Source organism: Chaetodon auriga, chromosome 14 (genome assembly GCF_051107435.1).
Source record: "Chaetodon auriga isolate fChaAug3 chromosome 14, fChaAug3.hap1, whole genome shotgun sequence".
NCBI classification, from domain to species: Eukaryota; Metazoa; Chordata; class Actinopteri; order Chaetodontiformes; family Chaetodontidae; genus Chaetodon; species Chaetodon auriga.
Window position 1 is genome coordinate 11,365,206 of NC_135087.1, and position 19,194 is coordinate 11,384,399.

The 19,194-nt window shown below is 43.9% G+C and overlaps 2 protein-coding genes across 2 annotated transcripts; one reads left to right on the top strand and one right to left on the bottom strand.

Moving 5' to 3' along the window:
• Window positions 1-2,932: 2,932 nt before the first annotated feature.
• LOC143331827 (antimicrobial peptide NK-lysin-like) lies at window positions 2,933-4,517 on the top strand. The gene is made up of 5 exons (XM_076749011.1): window positions 2,933-2,981; window positions 3,060-3,145; window positions 3,570-3,647; window positions 3,725-3,879; window positions 4,254-4,517. Exons 1-5 carry the CDS (start codon window positions 2,933-2,935, stop codon window positions 4,327-4,329), a joined length of 444 nt encoding a protein of 147 aa, XP_076605126.1. The 3' UTR covers window positions 4,330-4,517.
• Window positions 4,518-6,591: 2,074 nt separating this feature from the next.
• tonsl (tonsoku-like, DNA repair protein) lies at window positions 6,592-17,026 on the bottom strand. The gene is made up of 28 exons (XM_076749078.1): window positions 17,002-17,026; window positions 16,815-16,910; window positions 16,468-16,610; window positions 16,130-16,313; window positions 15,896-16,025; window positions 15,611-15,782; window positions 15,369-15,483; window positions 15,105-15,256; window positions 14,818-14,970; window positions 14,575-14,700; window positions 14,252-14,450; window positions 14,091-14,146; window positions 13,892-13,981; window positions 13,738-13,810; window positions 13,476-13,639; window positions 13,060-13,183; window positions 12,722-12,963; window positions 12,133-12,577; window positions 11,805-12,010; window positions 10,502-10,614; window positions 10,136-10,292; window positions 9,975-10,053; window positions 9,574-9,881; window positions 8,762-8,933; window positions 8,272-8,447; window positions 8,054-8,127; window positions 7,585-7,718; window positions 6,592-7,089 (listed from the first exon to the last, which is right to left on the bottom strand). Exons 1-28 carry the CDS (start codon window positions 17,024-17,026, stop codon window positions 6,893-6,895), a joined length of 4,305 nt encoding a protein of 1,434 aa, XP_076605193.1. The 3' UTR covers window positions 6,592-6,892.
• Between the last annotated feature and the right edge of the window lie 2,168 nt (window positions 17,027-19,194).

Below are 19,194 nucleotides of genomic sequence, written 5' to 3' on the forward strand. Positions count from 1 at the left end.
AGAGCCTTTCCCACTGTGTAAGATAACTAAGTGGCTCCTTTAGGCCCTCCAGTCATGAACAGAGACCCTAAACATTAGTTTTCACTCTTTTTTGTCCACTTCTGTTGTGGTAGAAACACTTTTTTTGTGGTTAAGACATACAATATGTTCTTTAAGAAAGACAGTTGTCAGTTGTTGCTGTGCATATTGAGATGTTTTGGTGGGTTGGAGAAGTTAAAATTCCACTTAGGACCCCCAGAAGTCAATGAATAATCCTCTGGATCCTTACTGTGCTGAATCAGACCAGTGTCCCCATGACTTAATATAAAATGGAGCCAGCCTCAAGTGGCCATTCGAAGAACTGCCATTTCTGGCGAGGTTGTCGCTCGGTAAAAATCAAATATCGATATAGAAATCTGAATATTTAAAACAAATTTAACTTGATGAATCTCGGATTGTAAGCTGACTCATAGGGTGATGTATGTAGACTTGGATAAGATATTTTTTGTGAGGTAACTGGTTTATTGGGCTGTAAAGTAAAACAGATCCGCATTTGTATATTTGAAAAAAAAAAAAAAAAAAAAGTAAATAGTGGTGCAGATTTTGATGATGAATGAGCATGAGTCCCGCCATCAGCATCACTTTTCTGCTCTGCAGGTAAGAGAGCAACATTATTTACTCCACTTTGCTGATAATTCAAGTTTTTACTGAGACACAGTTGTCTTTCAACTTCTGTTAAGTCCAAGCTGAAGAGGAGGATCTCCCACCCCGGTTAAATCACGGTGTGAGACAGAGAGCAGACTACTGCACAGAGGAGGTGAGAAACTATGACACATACACACACACACACACACACACACACACACACACACACACACAGAGGACCTGATGAATTTCATGTTAACGTCAGCCCTCATCTTTTATTTAGACATGTTGTGTCAACATGCTACTAAATGTCTGACTCAGCAACAAATGAGCTGAAGTTTCCATGAGCACAACATATTTTCTTTATTACTGTCTGCATGGAGCGAATCATTTTTACCTACGTGGGTTTTCCAGGTTAATGAGATGCCTGTAAGTCCATCAAGTCCACAGCAAAGCTGGGCTGTGACCATTCAAAGGTAATGAATATAAAACTGTTAAGGGCTGAGGAAATGGCTGAACTCCAAGTGGAGAACACAGTCACCAAAGATTTGAATAATTAAAGGATTTACTGTCAGAGGAAAATGTGTAATGATCACTGGGAGATGCTCCGTATTGATTCAGAAAGGAGCAGGCAGGTGAGGTGAGTCAGCCGGTTTTTGGGTGGTGGACTGGAGCTGGGTAAACTCGGCAGGTTTGAGACTTTGTTATTTGGTAAAACAAGCAAGGCAGAACTCTAGAACACATAATAAAGCATGAGGTGAGCAAAGTGGCCAAGACTTGTTTCCAGGATAGTGAGTACAACAGTCTGACGTGGACCGGTGAGGAGATCCAGCGTTTTATCCTGTGGATGGTGATTATGGATTGACTGCAGCTGTGGTGGCTGATTGACAAAAGGACCAGGTGCAGGTGAGCCATGACTGCAGAGGAACCACCCAGTCCACACACATACAAGGACAGACACACACACACATACAAGGACAGACACACACACACATACAAGGACAGACACAAGGAGAGACTAACATGACACAAAGGGACAGGGAAAAGCACAGGGAAACACAAGGAAATATAAAAATATACGTTAAAATCATGTATACAGAAGCTTGCTGAAGCTGGGCTCTTTCTTTCAGTTTGCTGTCATCACAACATTTAACAAATCTCCAGAGTCCAGGTTCACTTTGATTCAATAAAAGTGATGTTTCGACTGCTCCCGTGTGCACATTGTCTTGTTTTTACTTTTGCAATAAAGCTTTTTTGAAGCAGTTCCACATGCAGTGAAGTCATTTCTTCTCATTTTCTGTATGAATTTTCCGACCTGAGAAAGTTTAATGGGTAAAAGTGAAATCACAAGGCAAAAGTTTCTGGAAACGCAGGCTGATGTTCAGAGGGCATGTTATAGGGGATAATCTTCATGCAAAAACACTTCTTTTATATTGTTTAAAGCGTCAGTGTTAGTAAAGAAGCAAAACTATTGGCTCATGTGAAAAATAATTCTTCTGAACGCGGCAGGCTAAAGGTCACCAATTTGACCAGTACCAAAGTCCAGTTCAACTTCAGGCTTATACTATGTTTATGCTTTAGAAGTGCTGGTAGTCTGTTTTTGTTGTTGGGACAGAACCAGGCTTGCTGTTTAGTCTTTGAATGCTAAGCTAAGCTAACCTAACTCCTGGCTGTAACTTCATATTTATTTATTTATCTTCACAATTCCTTTAATTCAAGCTCCTCAAGGTTGCCCCATAATGCTTTGGTTTCTGACTGAAAACCTGCAAGAAAAAAAAAATAATAATGCCATTCTCCTCAGCTTCAGCTGTCCTTTGTACAGGGGTGATGACAGCCTATTAGACAGGCTATTAGTCTATTTTATCATTCGTAGTTGATTAGTTTGTCTGCTACTGTCTTCAAGCTCCAAATGTGTTCACAACTTGAGGTCACACCAAAGTAAAAAACATAAAAATAAAAAGGCGTGTTGTGGTTTCAAGACGGGCCCCTGAGTGCTGACAAGCACTAAAATGTGTGATAGTGAAGCTCTGTTTAACAAACACTGTCGCCCCAACACACTGTTTCCTGAGCATTACCTGGAATAGATGACAGTCTGCATGAGTGGGTCCTCTAAAGAAAGCTTTTCGTGAGGGTGGCCCCCACAAAACCACCTGATAGTTTCTGTGCTGTGACCAGATGCTGGTTGTGGTCTGAATTTCCGTCCATGGAGGCTTGCAGGAATGTCGTTGTGTAGCCCCTCACCTCTGCTGCCAATAAAAGGTTTCGACAGGAGGCACACACTCAGAGATCACCGCTCACTGCCACGGCAATGGAGACCTCCTCAGTCGTCCTTGTGTGCATCCTGGTGACATGTTCTGGTGAGTGTTTTTCATTCTAAAACGTTGTCTTTGTCGTGTAGATTATGTTTAAACAGTTTTTGGTTTGTGTCCTCACAGTCTGGACAGTCCACGGGAGAAACTTGAAGGTCAGCACCGATGACCAGCAGCAGGCGGAAGTGGAAATCTCCGTGGAGGCCGGCCGGGTAACGTGGCTGCTCTAAACCTGATTTTAGTTCTTTGTCCAGCCTAAACTCAGATGTACAATAATGATGGAGGAAGTGCTCAGATCCAGTAAAAGCAGTAGTGCATCAGTGTAAAAATACACTGTTACCAGCATAACAGATCCTACTTAAATAGAAATATGAAGCAGAATGTGCTTAAAGTATCAAAAGTAAAAGTACTCATTCTGCAGACAAATGGCCCCTGTTCACATATATTCTATATTCTTTTATTAGGTTGTTAAGCAGCATAAATATGAGCTTTCAACCACATTTTAATGTGTTAAAACCCATTTATGAGTTGCTCAAAAGCTGCTTATTTCATATATTTCCATCACATAAGGAGTTCCCATCACATAAAGTGTTATTTTTAGGACTTTCTCTGTACTAAAAGTACTTTCATCTGCAGCTTCCAGGTGTGTGTTGGGCGTGCAAGTGGGCTTTAAACAAGGTGAAGAAAGTCATGGGACCCAACGCCACTGCAGAGGTAAAATAAAACAGCTCCGTGAGCGTGATGATCTCGTCTTTGTGGAAGGAGGAATAATGTCATTTTTGCTCTTGCAGAGTGTGACATCAAAGCTGAAGTCTGTCTGCAATGAAATCGGCCTCTTGAAGTCACTGTGCCGCAAATTTGTGAAGGTGCACCTCGGAGAGCTGATCGAGGAGCTCTCGACCACAGACGACGTGAGGACGATCTGTGTCAACACTGGAGCCTGCAAGTGAGTCACCAGCCCGCCGTAATACTGCAATACTACGATATTAATTACTCATAATGAAACAACTTGAATTCCACCTCTTCAGAAACGAATGCTCTTTCTTTAAGCACGTACTCCACAGTGCTGGAAATGATTACAAATTACATATGATCTGTAACTGCTCAACGTTATATGAAGTAGTTAAAATGAACTTCACCTGATAATTACTATATGATATTAATTGTTATAATATCAGAATGTTATATTAATGTAACACTGTCAGGGGCCACTTGATGTACATTCTGTACCTACAGTCTTTATTACTTATCCACCACTGATTCTCCATTACACTGTAATTATTTTGATCTCTCACTGTTTTTCTGATGTGCTCTCTTTAGGCCAAAGGAGTTCTTGGACCTGTTCTTTAATCAGAGCGACGAGTATCCACAAATTGAAGTCAATGAATATCCCTGAAGTTGTGTGGATGGATACTGCCTTTAGTTTGCAATAAAACCATGAAGCTCGAGTGTTTGTGGTCGTGAGCGACTGACCACAAAAAGCCTGCATTAAGTATATAATCAACTTTCTTTTTCTCACTGCATTCACGTGGTGTTATACTTCTATCTTGTACCTTTATTTGCTTTGCGATACCTGTAGTGTTAATTAAATTTCTGCATGTGTGCCGAAGAAATCAATAAATGTTTGCATTTCAAATGTTCTGAATATTCTTTGTTGGACAGGACACAGCAGCAGTTTAAATCGCATCTCCATTAAAAAACAGTGTAACTCTTCATAACTCACAGAGCAAACACTGGGCTTTGAAACTTTGTCTTTTTACAAACCAAAGATTTTCCTTTAGTGAATAATGCAGCTTTTTGTGCATGTAAATCATCAATGTTACAAAGCCCAAAGTCCACCCAAAGTGAGTTATTCTGTCCCACGGAAAACTGCCGGAATCATTAACGATGGCTCACATTAGTTCTCCTTAGGCCATATTTCCTTGCATGGTGTTGTTATGGCAGATTACCATGATCCAACACACAACACGCTCTTATTAACCCACGACCAGAACATTTGGTAGGACATGTCCTCTCAGGTATCCCGTCATTGCCGCTTAAATATCCTGTTATTGCAAAGGTATCGGGTCATCATGACCTTCCAAAAATTGTCAGGTGATATTGCATTAACAAATTCTACCACCTACTGGAAACCCTCATACAAAAGAAAACTGACTGGTATACAGGTGAATACAGCAAATCAAGCTTCCTTGTGTAATGTATAACATAATGATCAAACCACATAGCTAAACCGAAGCTATATATATTAAGCTATGGCATGAGTTAACCATGCAGAGCATAATCATATTCCTATTATTGATACTGATTAATTTACCCAGATCAAACAGCCATACTGTTGTCATGGGTTTGGTTGTTGTCAATACACATTAACATCAGAGGGAGCAGGAGCTGCAAGTGGTCGTGCCACATTACTGCAGTTCAAGTCTTAATTTTGCATTGGTGCAAGTTTTCTTTGGACATTTTTGTCATGCTCTCTCTGCCTCTGCTCATCCTTTCTCGCATGCACAGCGTGATCACGAAATTCTCCGTGTGGCTTTGAGGTTAGCCCCACATCATCCTCCAGTCTGCTCTGGACTGGGACAGGAAGAGCCTCAACAACTGAGCTTCTGAATAGAGTTAGCACTGGGCTTGTTGTCTTGTTTCCATCTCTTCAGCTGTCATGGCAACTGGATTTTCATTTTCAGCGAGCGGCTCACCTTTAAGCGCCTTTGGGTCTATTTTGGCGGGATATTCAGTGGGATTGCCAGACAGTCAAATTACAGAAAAAAGCTAAAAAGCTCCTAGTTCCTGAAAACAAAGACGTTTAAAAGACAACTTCAAAACGACCAAAACACTATTAATGGTGTGACTGCAAAGCTGACACACAGCTGCTGCTGAGCCAAATCACACATAATGTCTGTTGATTGTGACGCTTGAGATCCACTTTTACAATGACAGCAGCAAATGCACTGCTGACAGGATGCTGAGTGCTGTTTATACACAGTTCTCACAAAGGTAAAGTTAAAGATAACAGCATTGATTGCAGTTTCTGTGAAAAAGGTCATACTAGCTGCCATAATGGCAGCAGCGGTGGAACTATTTAGATCTTTAACTCAAATAAAAGTGGCAACATCGCACTGTGAAAAGACACTGTCACAGAAAAAGTCCTCCTCTCAGATCTTTACTGAAGAAAAAGTATAAAAGTAGGTGTAACACGATCACATATCATCTGATCATATTTCCCTCTGAACATAGTTTTCAGTTGAACTTCACTTTTTCTAACATGAAAATAAAGATCAGATTATTCAAATTTTGTCATATATTAAGCACGAACATACAGAACATAGAACCAATCGCATTAAATGACTTAATTTCAACGTTGTGACCCTCTTACTGAGTCCACAGGCCAAGCTGCATTATTTGGAATTTGTTGACGACGGGAATGTGCACAGCTCGTTTTGACACATCAGACGAACCCACACAGACCCACAGCTATCACCACAGTCAATCTTGAAACTTTGCAGTGACCACAAGCTGATGCACTGAGCAGCAATGTGTGAATGTGCAGCAGGTTTGATGTAGAACATGTTTGATATAGACCGAAGAGCAAAAAGCCTGGTTGTATGACCAGGAAGAATTCTCTGAGAGAGAAAAACGGGCCATCGTGAGTCACTTTAATTGTCTTTTTTTTAATAATTCAGTGGGTTGAAGAAGAAATGTGACATCATGCACACTGCTAACATAACCTGCCTTTCTTCACAGAGACCCATAAATAACAACAAAAAACATGAAAAATAAGCTACTTACACAGAGCGTGTGTATGTCACTGGTTATCTTTTGATGTGCGCAGCCTCAAACTCACGGCCAGCTATAATATTACCATTATTATAAAGGTTGTGATTTAATAAAACACATTAGCTGCTTGAAATTCAGTGATAAAGGTCTGCCATCATCTCTGGAGCACATTTCATTTCCCCTCTTCATGAGGAGGCTGCAGAGAGCAGACACTTGCTTTTTCTGTCAATGAAGTGTCCGTGTGACCGACTGTTGTCCCAGCTCTGCTTTAAGGCCTGCCGGTCCAGCTTGTTGAGTCCCTGAGAGCAAAGGCGGAGATCCTGGACCAGCTCTGACAGACCATCTAGACATGCGCTGTCCCAGGGCCCAGACACCTGACAACCTGCGGCCGAAGTGACAGGTAGAAAATCAAAGTGTGAACTGATTTTCCCACGGCTCTTTCACAAAATTAACCCTTGTATTCTGTGATATATGAACTACAGCCTGCATAAATAAATAGTACACACAGACAAGTATGAACATAACATGCAAACTTAAACAGATGTGACTCAAACTGAACAAAAACTTACACGTCAGTTTAAACACTTTACATCTGATTCACTTCATAAATCGTCATATAAAGTATGAAGGCTTTACGCATGAGAAACTATTTCTCTCCTCTTGTTTTACGGTTTAGAAACAGCACAGAATTCAGTGAAAGCTCCGAATTTAATTCTAATCAAATCTAAACCTGAACTTTTTAAAACAACATTCGTCACAAAGTTTTCTAAAAACAATCACAGAACACAACATGACTTTTGTTTTCCACTTCATTTCCTTCCCAACAGTCACATTTTTCATCCCTCTGTATCATCCAGGATCAATCTGTAGTGATTACCTTGAAGATTTAGAAGGGTCAAGGGTCGACAAGCCTCTCTGAGCGAGATCAGGATGCTGTGAAGTCCCGCTGAGGTAACGGACGGGTTTCCTGACAGGTTCAGGCTCACCAGAGTCGGACATGAAGGCAGGCACCTGGAAGTCCAACCGGTTAAATAGAGAAACTGAAAACTGCAGATCAAACCACTGAAATCTCAAATCAAAGCACTTTCACAATGAAAAAGAGCTCTTGGTTCTGAGCTAATGCAGCGAGCGTGAAATTAATCCAATCACCCAAAATAAGGCAAATGAAATGTCATCGCTAACAGCATAATTCTGCACACGTGTTCACAGATTAACAGAAAGACCTTTGGCAGCACGCTCAGAACAAATCATTACACCATCATTATGAACCATGTGTGCTCTCAGAGGAAAATGGGGCAGCATGGACACACACGCACGAACACACACAGACATAAACATACACACACCTGGCCAAGGTGGCTGCGCTGCTGTCCGTCAACCCGTTTGCTGCCAGACTCAGGTGAGTCAGCGAACACTCGTCCTATTAGGAGATAAACGCTTTAATATATTTCCACTTAAAAAAAAAAAATCTTTTGTAAATCAGAATCGGAAAAGTGAAATCGGTGCATCTGAAACGTCAAACTGTGTGTGTGCAGAGTACAGGACACGAGTCACGTGTGTGTACCTGTGACAGGACGTTGGTGAGGTGCTCCAGCGGCAGGTGATCGGCAAGAGGCCCGCAGACGGCCGACAGGTCCAGGTGTGTGAGACAGTGGAGGGGCAGAGTCTTTAGCACCAGCTCAAAGCCGGTGGAGCCCAGTGCATTGTGGGATAGACACACCGATTTCAGATGGCCTGTGCCTGAAAGATCAAAGGATATTAATGAATTTACTCATTTTAAACCCTCCAAAATGTCTTTTTCTCAAGCTGAAGCTGATTCCTTAAATATTGGCTTACACATGAAAACTGTCTAAATTTTTTTGTTAAACCTCTGACAAACACCTCTTACAGGGATTTGATGAACAGAAGACACTGATGCTGAGAGCTTTATTGACCGTGCTTAGTTCGCCACTTACTGCAAGCCCTCATTTCAAACCAAAGCAAACACAACTGCGTCCAGCCCATGAACTCATCTCACACGTTAACATCCGGCGCTCTGCCTGGTGGAGACTCACCTGTCAGAGCGCTGGCTAGCAGCAGTCGATGCTGCTGTAGGAAGCGAGCAGTGAGGCCGCAGGCCTGCAGGGACAGCTTGGCTAACAGAGGACAGCAGGACAGCAGACAGGACAGGGACTCAGACACACCGTCTCCCAGCGGGTTCATGCTGAGGTCCAGCTCCTCCAGGCACTGCGAGAGGAAACCACAAACACACACATTCTCAGATGCGCTTGTTGCTTGAGAGGACGGCGTGTTTGGATGCTGTGGTTTGTGACATTTCCAGCAAAGCACAGCTCACACTTCATGAAAGTGCAAATAAAAACTTTCACAAACAGCGTCACACCTAAACTGCCTTTATGAGTGAAATCGATATCTGAGGACAAGAAAGAAGCATTCCCCTTAGCAGCACGTCATCGTAACCAAAATTATCAACCGCTTGAATCAGCAACTGTTCAACGCAAACATGAAACCAGACGCTGACAGTCAGTTCACTCAAAGAGCAATGAGAAGAAAACAATCTGGTCTTAGACCGGATGGGGTGAGGGTTTATCTTTTGAGAATCCTGCATCATGTTTCTTCATACAGTCGACACTATCTGCACAGCTAAGAGTACAGAGAGTGAGAAAATATATCATGAATATTATTAAGCTATAATTACAGTACAGAATGTCATGTTTTTAACATGCAAAGCTTCTGTGGTTTTAGAAAGAACAGTCACATTTATCCAATCAAATTATCTACAAAAGCTTCCAGCTGCATGAAATCTCAGTGGAAACACGGGTGACAGCAGGTGGGATGAAAACAGAAGTCGCCCAGATGGGCTCCTCACCGGAAACGCCGGATGGCTGTGTCCCTTTAAAGCGTTGGCAGCCCTCTCCAGCCCTTCCCCTGTAACCTGACAGGCAGAAATGTCCAGCAGCCGAAGCCGAGGCATGGTGACTGTTGTGGCAACCAGCTCGGGGATGAGGCTATCATGGAGACGGTTGCCAGAAATACGCAGCTCGGTGAGGTTGGTCTGCAGTTTTAGGGCACGAAGGAGCGAGTTGAGGGAAGAGGGGGCCAAGCTGAGGCCACACACCGACACGGAGGAGCTGCCATCCTGCACCTCACACAGCCGGGTCACACGCTTGTTCTCATCTGCAGGGAGACACAGAGGTGCCATGCTGCAGGATGGGTAGTCAAAATGTGCGTGTCTGCGTTTGTGTGTGTTTGTGTGTGTGTGTTGCTCACCCACTGCCAGGCTGTGACAGGCCTTCTTGTAGCGCTCAGGAAGAGGAGGGAGATCCCAGGAGCAAACCTCAGCCAGAACCTACGACACAAAACACCGTTACGCTTCTGTAAATAAGTAATCTAACAACATGTAAAGGACTTTTCTTAATGTCTGGCCTCACCTCTTCATTGGTGTGCAGGACAGCCAGCAGCAGGTCCTGCGGGGAGAGCAGAGCACCTTCTTTCTGCAGTGACAGGCGAGGCAGGAGGCCACATTTCTGGTAGTAACGCTGAGCGGCCTGCTCACACAGCCACGACACAGTGCAGGAGTCGGCCTCACTGGAGCGCAGTGCAGTGAGGGTGAGAGCATACGGATAACAACATGCAAAAACACCAGAGTCAAAACTCTTAAGTCAATGCTCAAAGTTGTTTCCAAAAAAGGCTCGTCACTGGGGCTGCTGCTGGAGCAGAGTGCCCCAATCACTCGTGATTTAACAGCTGCACAGTTTTGAAGAAAATAAGCGATGACATAGGACATATAAACCAACCTTTGTGGAACTGGGATGAGGAAAACATCTTCCTGAACTCTGACCCTCATTCTGATTGGCGGAGGCAGTGATGTGGGCATGGGAGCAGCCGAGGTTTGAGCTGCAGGCTGAAACTGGCAAATTAAACAAACATACAAATACGTCAAACTGTGAAGAGGAACTTTTACTCATCAAAGTCTGCTCACAGGTCTTGGGGAGTACCGGTGCACATGTGAAATAAGCTTTATCAAACCTTTTGAAGCTCTAGAGGGAGCTGCATAAAATCTGACAAATGACCTCAAGTGATGTCATTTGAGTCAGCGTTGGCTGGATCTTAAGACGACAAGGTTGAGAATGAAAAATATCTGTGAGGTTAGAGAGAAGTGAGCTTACCAAACCTCTGTGCCTGCTTGATGCAAGCAGCTTGAGGCTACATTAGCCGCTACTAGCATAACACACTAAAGTCTCTGCCTGAACTCCTGGTGGTGGAGTTGCATTATGGGTAATTTAGGCGGTGCTTTTGGTGAGGAAGAAGAACATGTGCAATAAAGAAAGATGATAACCCTGATTCTGCTTTGATTTTTAGCCCTTTTTTAACTGTCTAACATGAGTGGACAGTGATCCAGAGGGCACGTTTCATTCAAATCTATGAAGTATGTAACCGTTCACAGGTCTGGAGAGTCTGCAAATAGAGGTATAATGCATTTGCATTTCAGAATAAGCATATATCTACAAAAATCAATGAGGCTGATGAGGTCAAACATTAAATATATCGTCTTTGTACTGTTTTCAATTGAGTGTATGTCAAAAAGGATTTGGCAAATTGTCCAATTTTGTTTATTTGTTTTACAGCGGCCCAGCGTTTTTGGCCAGGGGTTAAACTGCTGAGCCAGAATCTCGAAATCAAATCAACATTGAGATCTGTGGGGGCTAAAATCGAAACTGTGACTCATGCAAAGAATGACATGAAATACACAGAGGCAGTTCAGATGGAAGATAAAGCTGATGGCGCTGAGGCTGCAGTGGTGTCTTATGATGACGCTGCCTTCGTGATCATCTCTCATTTACCACCACATTCATCACTGTCTGAAGTTAATCAAAACAAACGACAGATTCCTGAAAAATGAACAGTTGTGGCTCCTGGAGATGCCGAAACATTAATAACGGTCTAGCTGACGTCAACGTTGTCTTAAATAAGCGATGCAAATTTTGACTTTGACTACTTTCACCTTGAAATGAGTCATTTCACAGATACCATTACGTGTGTATGTTTCTAGATTTGACTCCATCACATAAGGGGGGTAGGAAACAGATTAGTCCTCACTTGCATGCGGACTTGTGGTGGTGGCGGAGGCGTTTCTGGTCTCATGTCGTCGTCATCTGTAAGTGTGGGGCTGTGTGATCTGTTGACCTCTCGGCGACCCAGCCTGACCATCCCTGGCATCTGAGTCATTTTGACCTGGTGAGGCTTCAGGGAGCCGTTCTTTTTCAGAGAGAGACTCCTGCTGGAGGAGGAAGAAACTGCCGAACCTGAGGGAGAGGAAGAGCACAATAAAGGTAAAACAAAGAAATGTGGAGCGACATAAAATGAAAGAAAATAACGACATCGTCACTTCTGCAGGTCGTGTCTGAGTTAAAGTGCTTGTTTTGACCTCTTGCGGCTGAAGACGACACGGCGTCGTCCCCTCTAATCCCATTCTGTTCCACTCGAAACCTCTTCCTCTTCGGCTGGATTCCCTCCAAATCATCCTCCAGCCAGTCATCAGCCACATACTGCTCCTCTGGGACCAGGGCTGACTTGCTGCTGGAGGACACAGCAGGTGTGCTGGAGAACTGAGGCTGCGACAGACCGTGGAGACGAGATTTGGCGCTGCCTAAGCTTCGGATGGCGCTTTGATACTCCTCTCGCGCAAAGACAGACGGCGCAGGAGCCTCCCTGACATTTTCTCCACCCGAGTTGGGAATCGACTTGGCTTCCCTGTTTGGGTGAACCTCCTTTTGGCTTGGGGCTGCTGGGAAACTGCGTCTAGGGCGGACGGGGCGGAGTGGACTGATGGGGCATTCAGAGTCGCTGTCATCTGAGGAGCTGCTGTTGTTCTGAGGAATACATATATGCACCAGTCATGTACTGCAATGGCAAATCTCTAAGATAAAACAGTTGTATGATCCCATTCAACCCAAAACATTTGCAAGAGGAAATTAGAAGTATTTTTATATAAATGAGCCTTTGCCAAAGTTTACCCCATACAGGACAGCAGCCTCTGTTCCTCTGGCTCTGTGCCGCTGTGTCGATCCATTGCTCTGCCACCGTTTGGGGCTGGAAGGTAGCGCCTTCACCTCCGAGCTCCTGTTGGTCCGGGGCCAGTCTTGGCTGGAGGAGCAGCCCCCTCCAGAGGACGACAGTGGCTCTGAGTTCTCAGCATCAAACAGCTGGCTGTCCTGCAGGGCATCGAAAGGTTTGGCTGGGGCCGGAGCAGCAGGCACTGTGTTAGACAGAGATAAGTGGGCAAAACAGCGTATGAAAAGATATTTAAAAGGCAAACTGAGGCTAAACTAATATGACAAAACAAAGGCCTCACCTCCGCCTGAGAAGGCCTTCCTCAGCAGCCGCTCTGTTGCGATGCACTCCTGCTTGGTGTCCTGGTCCAGCTCTCTGCTGTATGTCTTCTGCCACTGACGCAGGGCATCCAAGGCGGTGTCACCCTGAAGGAGGATGGTGACAGTATGAGACAGACGCACACATTAGCCCCGATCAGACGGGATTCATCTTTCTCTGGAAGGAGGGGGGATTCAGTATTCCCAGTCAGTGATTTTAATAGTTGTACTTTGTATTAAAGTACACAAATTCACCATTAACTATTGGCATGCAGATGACTAATACACCAGTTCTTTTTTAGTCATCAGTCACTTGTATTGCTCAGAGTACCAACAGCATCATTTTCTATTGCAGAACCAGCTCCTGTAATTTAACCAGAAGCTTAAACACCACACACACCTTGGAGTTGCGTAGGGTGACAGAAGCCCCTCGTTCCACCAGGAGCCGTGCCACTTTGAAATTGCCACAAGCGAGGGCATCGTGGAGAGGAGTCACCCCCTCACACAAGGGACCGCCAGGATCATTGATGTTAGCGCCGCGCTCCAGCAGCACGGCTACAATGTCTGGGCGAGAGGAAAAGAGACAGTTTAAGAGTTTTCATCTCATTTTCATAAAACATCTTTTAAACACTGTTAAGCAGCGTTCATGATAAATCAGTTACCCTCGTGACCGTGGTTGCAGGCCTCATGAAGGGGAGTCCAGCCACAGTAGTCTCGTGGGTTGACTGGGTGACCCTGACACACAGAAAATCATTCATTACTTAATCTTTCATTACGCTTCGTGGCTTGATTTTCTTTTAACAAAACTTATCTCACCTGTTCTACCAGATACTGGACCTGCCTCAGGTTTCCATCTATACACGCTCTGTGTAAAGACGTCTCGCCCTTCTCATTCCTCTTGTTCCACTAAAGCAGGAAAACAGATACAAAAGCAGCAGAGGGTGAAACCCTGAAGATGTGGAATACAAGGAAGAGATGGCTGCTTGTGAGAAGAGACAACTGATATATGACTCACCCTTCCTGTCTTCCTCCTTCCTGATACCATCTTGTCATAACCCTCCAGATCATCATCTATCATATGAGAAGTCATATAAGACAAACATAAAATATTAGAATCTGTTTGTCTAGAGAGGTCAGGGGGGCAGAGTGCCAGAAAGTCGATAACGCACAGCATACCTGAATGTGAGAGAACGACGTCACTGTCGTCCAGAGGTTCGCTGTTGTCCATCTCCTCCTCCTCTTCTTCCTCACCATCACTCCCATCTGCACTCCAGCCCTCAGCAGCACACAGCTCCTGCAGCCTCGCCTCGGTGTCGTCTGCCATTGATGAGCCACATCGTCTCTGGGACGCCAGCCAGCGCCTCAACACGCGTTTCTGTAGGAGGCGAAGACAGCCTTCATTCCCAGACATCTTAAATCTCTGCACAGTGTTCAAAGGATTATTCTTTCACATAGCAGACTGTTTTTTTTGTTTTTTTTAGCTGCTCGTTCCAGCTCACCTGAAGTCTGGCCTGCCCAGAACTCTGAGCGCAGCGTGAGGCTTTACTGTAGCTGCTGTCTACGTCCTCGAAGGCACAGCCGCTCTCCTCCTGAGCCGCTGCGATGTTCAGCCAAGTGCTACACTCCTGAGTCACACACATACGAGTGCTTAAATCACATGCATAAGTATGGGCAACCATCAAGATTTATTCTAATGATACTACTGTATTTTCTAAAATTGTAATTAGCATTAACATTTCTACCTCATTTGAGCTGCCCTGCCGTAGAGCCAGCTCCTGCCTGTGGTGCTCCACTGCTTTGCTGTGCTGTCTCAGGTCTGTGTAGGTCACAGCCAGGGACACGTGGATGGCAGCCAGCTCCCTGGCAGGCTTTCCCAGAGCCACAGCGCCCTTTAGCTACACCACACAGACAACAAAGCTTAACATAATTAATTGTGGTGACATTCTGCGATGTGAATAAACTCAGTTTGGAGAGGAGTTAAATCGCATTGAATATTGGGGACTAAAGTGCACATTAAAATAGAATTTACCTGAGATTGATATGCATCCAGAGCCTTGCTGTAGCAGCCGACCTTACAGTAGAGGTCCCCCAGCTGCTCCGCCAGGCCCACGGCCCGATGGGAGCCGAGTCTTTTGCCCTGATCCTCCCCCAGCTCTTCCTCCAATTTACAGCCCTGGTCCGCTATGAAATTCAAACAAATCAGGCCATCAACATCAGCTGTCCGAGTCCAAAATAATCTTTTAAAGTAAAATCATCAACAAGACTGAGCGGATGAATAAAAAAGCTCTTTCACCATATTTGAAAGCTTTCTTCACTGCCTGCCTGTCCAGCGGCTGCTGGGAACCCAGCTTGAGAGCTTTCTTCAAAGATCGTCTGGCTGCTACAAAATCACCCAGAGACAGCTGCACCTGTGGATCAACGTCATGGAAGCGCACACTGAATTAAATATTCAGCTATAACAACAGAAAGTGGGTTAATTGGGGTGAACGCAATTGGACTATTTTTGCGATGGGCTTCTCAAGAGTGAGTTCATACCTTGCCAATGCAGTGAAAGCACTCGCTCTCGCTGAACTTATCTTTGATTTTCCTGGCGCACTCTTTGGCCTGTTCAAGGCAGCGCACAGCATTAGACTTCTGATTGTTACGGAAGTAGATGTTGCCCAGGTTTAAGTTTGCACGGTAGAGATCCTCCAGCAGCTGACTCTTCCTTTACAGGATAAGGATGGAGAAAGCACAAAGCAGTACGTTATGGTAAGCCCTTAATTGATAAAGTGCACTTGCTGTATGTGTCATGTAAACTATAGTTTAGGATGTTCTTACTCTGCAATAAAGACACTTCGTCTGATAAACTCGCTGCAGCCTTTAGGCTCCCCCAGGTGATCACAGACCAGACCAAGATTGAGGAAGAGACGCGCCTTCATCTCACTAATCTCTCGCCTTGACACAGTCCCTGGAGGTGAGAAAAATTTGAAATGTTACAACAAACACGCAATCCAAAAACTATAGATACTAGAGAACTGAATATGCTCCACAAGAGGATGAAAACAAGCAGACCTTCCAGACAGTCATCCACAATGCTCAGGCTCTTCCTGAAGGCATCCTTTGCTTGCTCTAAACTGTTCTTTGATTGGTCCGACTCATAGCGGAAGAGGTATGTTCGACCAATTGTGGCCAGCGCCCTTTGCTCCTCAGCATGATCCCCGACAGAACGAGCCAGGTCCAGGTGACGCTGCTGGTGCTGAAGAGGAAAAGTGTAAAACAACCCCTTACACCCTTTCTAAACATCTTTGCAGGGTTTTAATATGAGCCTGCATGTTGTCCCGTGTCTTTTCTATCACTATTGATACTGATGTATGATGTGCATTTTTAATAAAGCAGATCAATCCACTCACTTTCAAAGCAGCCTCAATGTTGCCCATCTCTGCGTAGCACTCTCCTATCTTACGATTGGCCACAGCTCGTCCAATCACATCGTTTAGCACCTCAGAAAGAGCCAACTCCTGCTGGTGCTCCCTGATGGCAGCCTCATAATCACCTGGGATACACAAGAACCGGACAAGAAAAACTGGCTTAAAAAAAAAGCAATAAAAAGCAAATGTACTGTATAAATCAATTTTAAACTGTCAATATAAACTAAAAAAACATTGATCAAAACATGTGTAGTAACTCCATCTCAAATGCTGGCTCAGCTAAAACCTCGAAGAAGAAAACATGGAAGACCGACTGATTGAAAACTTACCATTCCTGGACAACAGCTCTCCCAGCTGATTGCAGATATTGGCTTCCTCTTTTAAGTTGCTGCTGTTCTGCGCTTTGGTCTTTGCTTTCTGCAGCTCTGCAGAGAAAGTAATCACACATTAAACTTTGACATATCAACAGTGGAACGCGACATCCAACCTGTGAAGGAGTAAGATCAATATACTTACGTTTTATCTCCCGTGAGGAGCTCATGTTGACTCCGGTCTGAGCGGTGCTAGCTAACAGCTAGCTACAACTTACAGCTGGGAGTAAATGACAACTCAGCGCGCTAACTTTAGCTTAGCGCTAGCTGAACGAAAGTAAACTGCCAAATCCTGAAATGAATAAAACAAACCGACTTCTCACTTTACTCTCACCGATACGCGTCCCTGCGTGTCCATTGGTGTTCTCGGTGTCATTTATGGATCCGATCGGGTTCGGTGTCTCATCAAATAGCACTACACAGTAAACATTTCAGTCAACATCTTTTCTCTTTAGCTCTCAGTTGTCTGTAAACTTTACATTCCCCGCCAGTAATGCGCAAACCAATGGCTTCACTGTATTCCTTGTCATTATTACCCTGTTTTTTGCCTCTCAGGCACAAGTTCCGCCTCGTTCACCGGGAATAAGGGTCTTGTTTCCAACTCTGCCCTAAATACCCGTCATCTGCTATAACCGAGCAGGTAAACATAACGCACTTGATTTGTCGACGCTTCGTTTACGTGTAGCCCTACAACAGACTAAGCCTGAGTGTCTGACAGGCAAAATCTAGGGCGTCAAAGCACAGAACTTCAGTGCCGACCGTTCATTGGCTCACGCCAGAGCATGACGTATTTCCACGCAGAGGCTAACTGGCGGATTTGAGGGCACGGGAGAGGCTCGTGCCTTCCTGTCACAGTTTAAAATAAAGGTTTAATGTGCTCTTAAATCCCGCTCATGGAGGAAAAATACAAAACTGTGAGAGCAAGTTCAGACTTTGTGACTGACACAACAGATACAGAAGTGACAGTGAGTAGCTTGCTCATTCCTGTCAGTCATGTCAGTCAAGGAAAGGGGAGAAGAGATAAAACTGACTTCAATAACTGAGCTGAGCTTTGAAGAAAAATGGCACATTTAAAGCCTTTGTCACTCTGACTCAGTGATTAGGAAAACTGATCTCAGTTTGGTTTTGATGTGATTTTAAGATACTGAAAGGTGGGTGTTGGGAGCCCATTCATGCCAGGCAAATAAAAATTGAATTGATAGAAAAAAGCCTAATAAGGACAGAGTAGGAAGTCAAAATCATAACATGGCATCTCATAATTTCTAGATATATTGTCATGGCTTTCTATTTTTTATTGTTTTATTGTATTTGTTTTGGTGTAGGCCGACGTGCTGGCTAAGAAACTGTAGTACAGAAATGCTGAAGATATGCTCCAAGCAGAAACAGCATGGCCCAGCGTGGCCTCCAGGGAACGCTGAACAAGTTTATTCTCTCAAGGGATCCTCATCAAAGTCTGCAAAGATACACACAGATCCCCTCTCTCCTTTGTCCGTGCACATGTGCTGGATCTTCAAAACCAATATACAAGGCAACCTGAGACATCTGCACAGTGCATCTTCAGCAGAAAATGTTGCTTAAACCATTAAATAATGCAGTAAATATTCTTTTGTGCAGAAGTCCAGGCGGGCAGAATTTTTAGCTTGCTGTATGCTTATGTTGATAAATATATAAATGAGCTGATGTCTCATATTCACATATTTTCACTCTGAAATATTGATATCAGCCGGTCTAATAATCTTGCAGACATATCTTTCATCCCAAAAAGGCTGCTGCATCTATGTTTCTTTTTTTATCTTACAAAATCTCAATGGAGTTATCTTTAAAAATGTAGTATTTGTGAAAAGTGAGAAAGGTGAAGATAATTATGAAGTTGTAAGTCAGAATTCTGTTGTATGATGATGAGACGCTCGTCAGAGGTTTTACTTTTACTCCTCAACTGCCTGTTTTTTTTCCCCCCACCTGCATTAACAGGCTTCCATTTTTCCATTTATGATTTACATCTCATCAAGTATTTCCACTATTTTTCATTTTTTAAATTTTATTTCAACTCAATTTAAACTTCAGATTTTCTAGCATTGGCTCTAATGTAATTCCTAAAATTATATTTGAACACTCCCATAGCGGGCTCACTGTAATTGTGTACAATAACTAAAAGAGGAGCATGTCAATCATCAATATTATAATAAGAAAGAAGGCATTCGCCTGACTGCCTGCTGTTTGTGCACTTGGTAGCTGCAATATTTGCCCGATCAGCTGGACTACTGTAAAGAAGGATCCACAAATCTGAAAGACAAACAATACCAAACATTACTTACACCAATTTTCAGATTGACGTCCA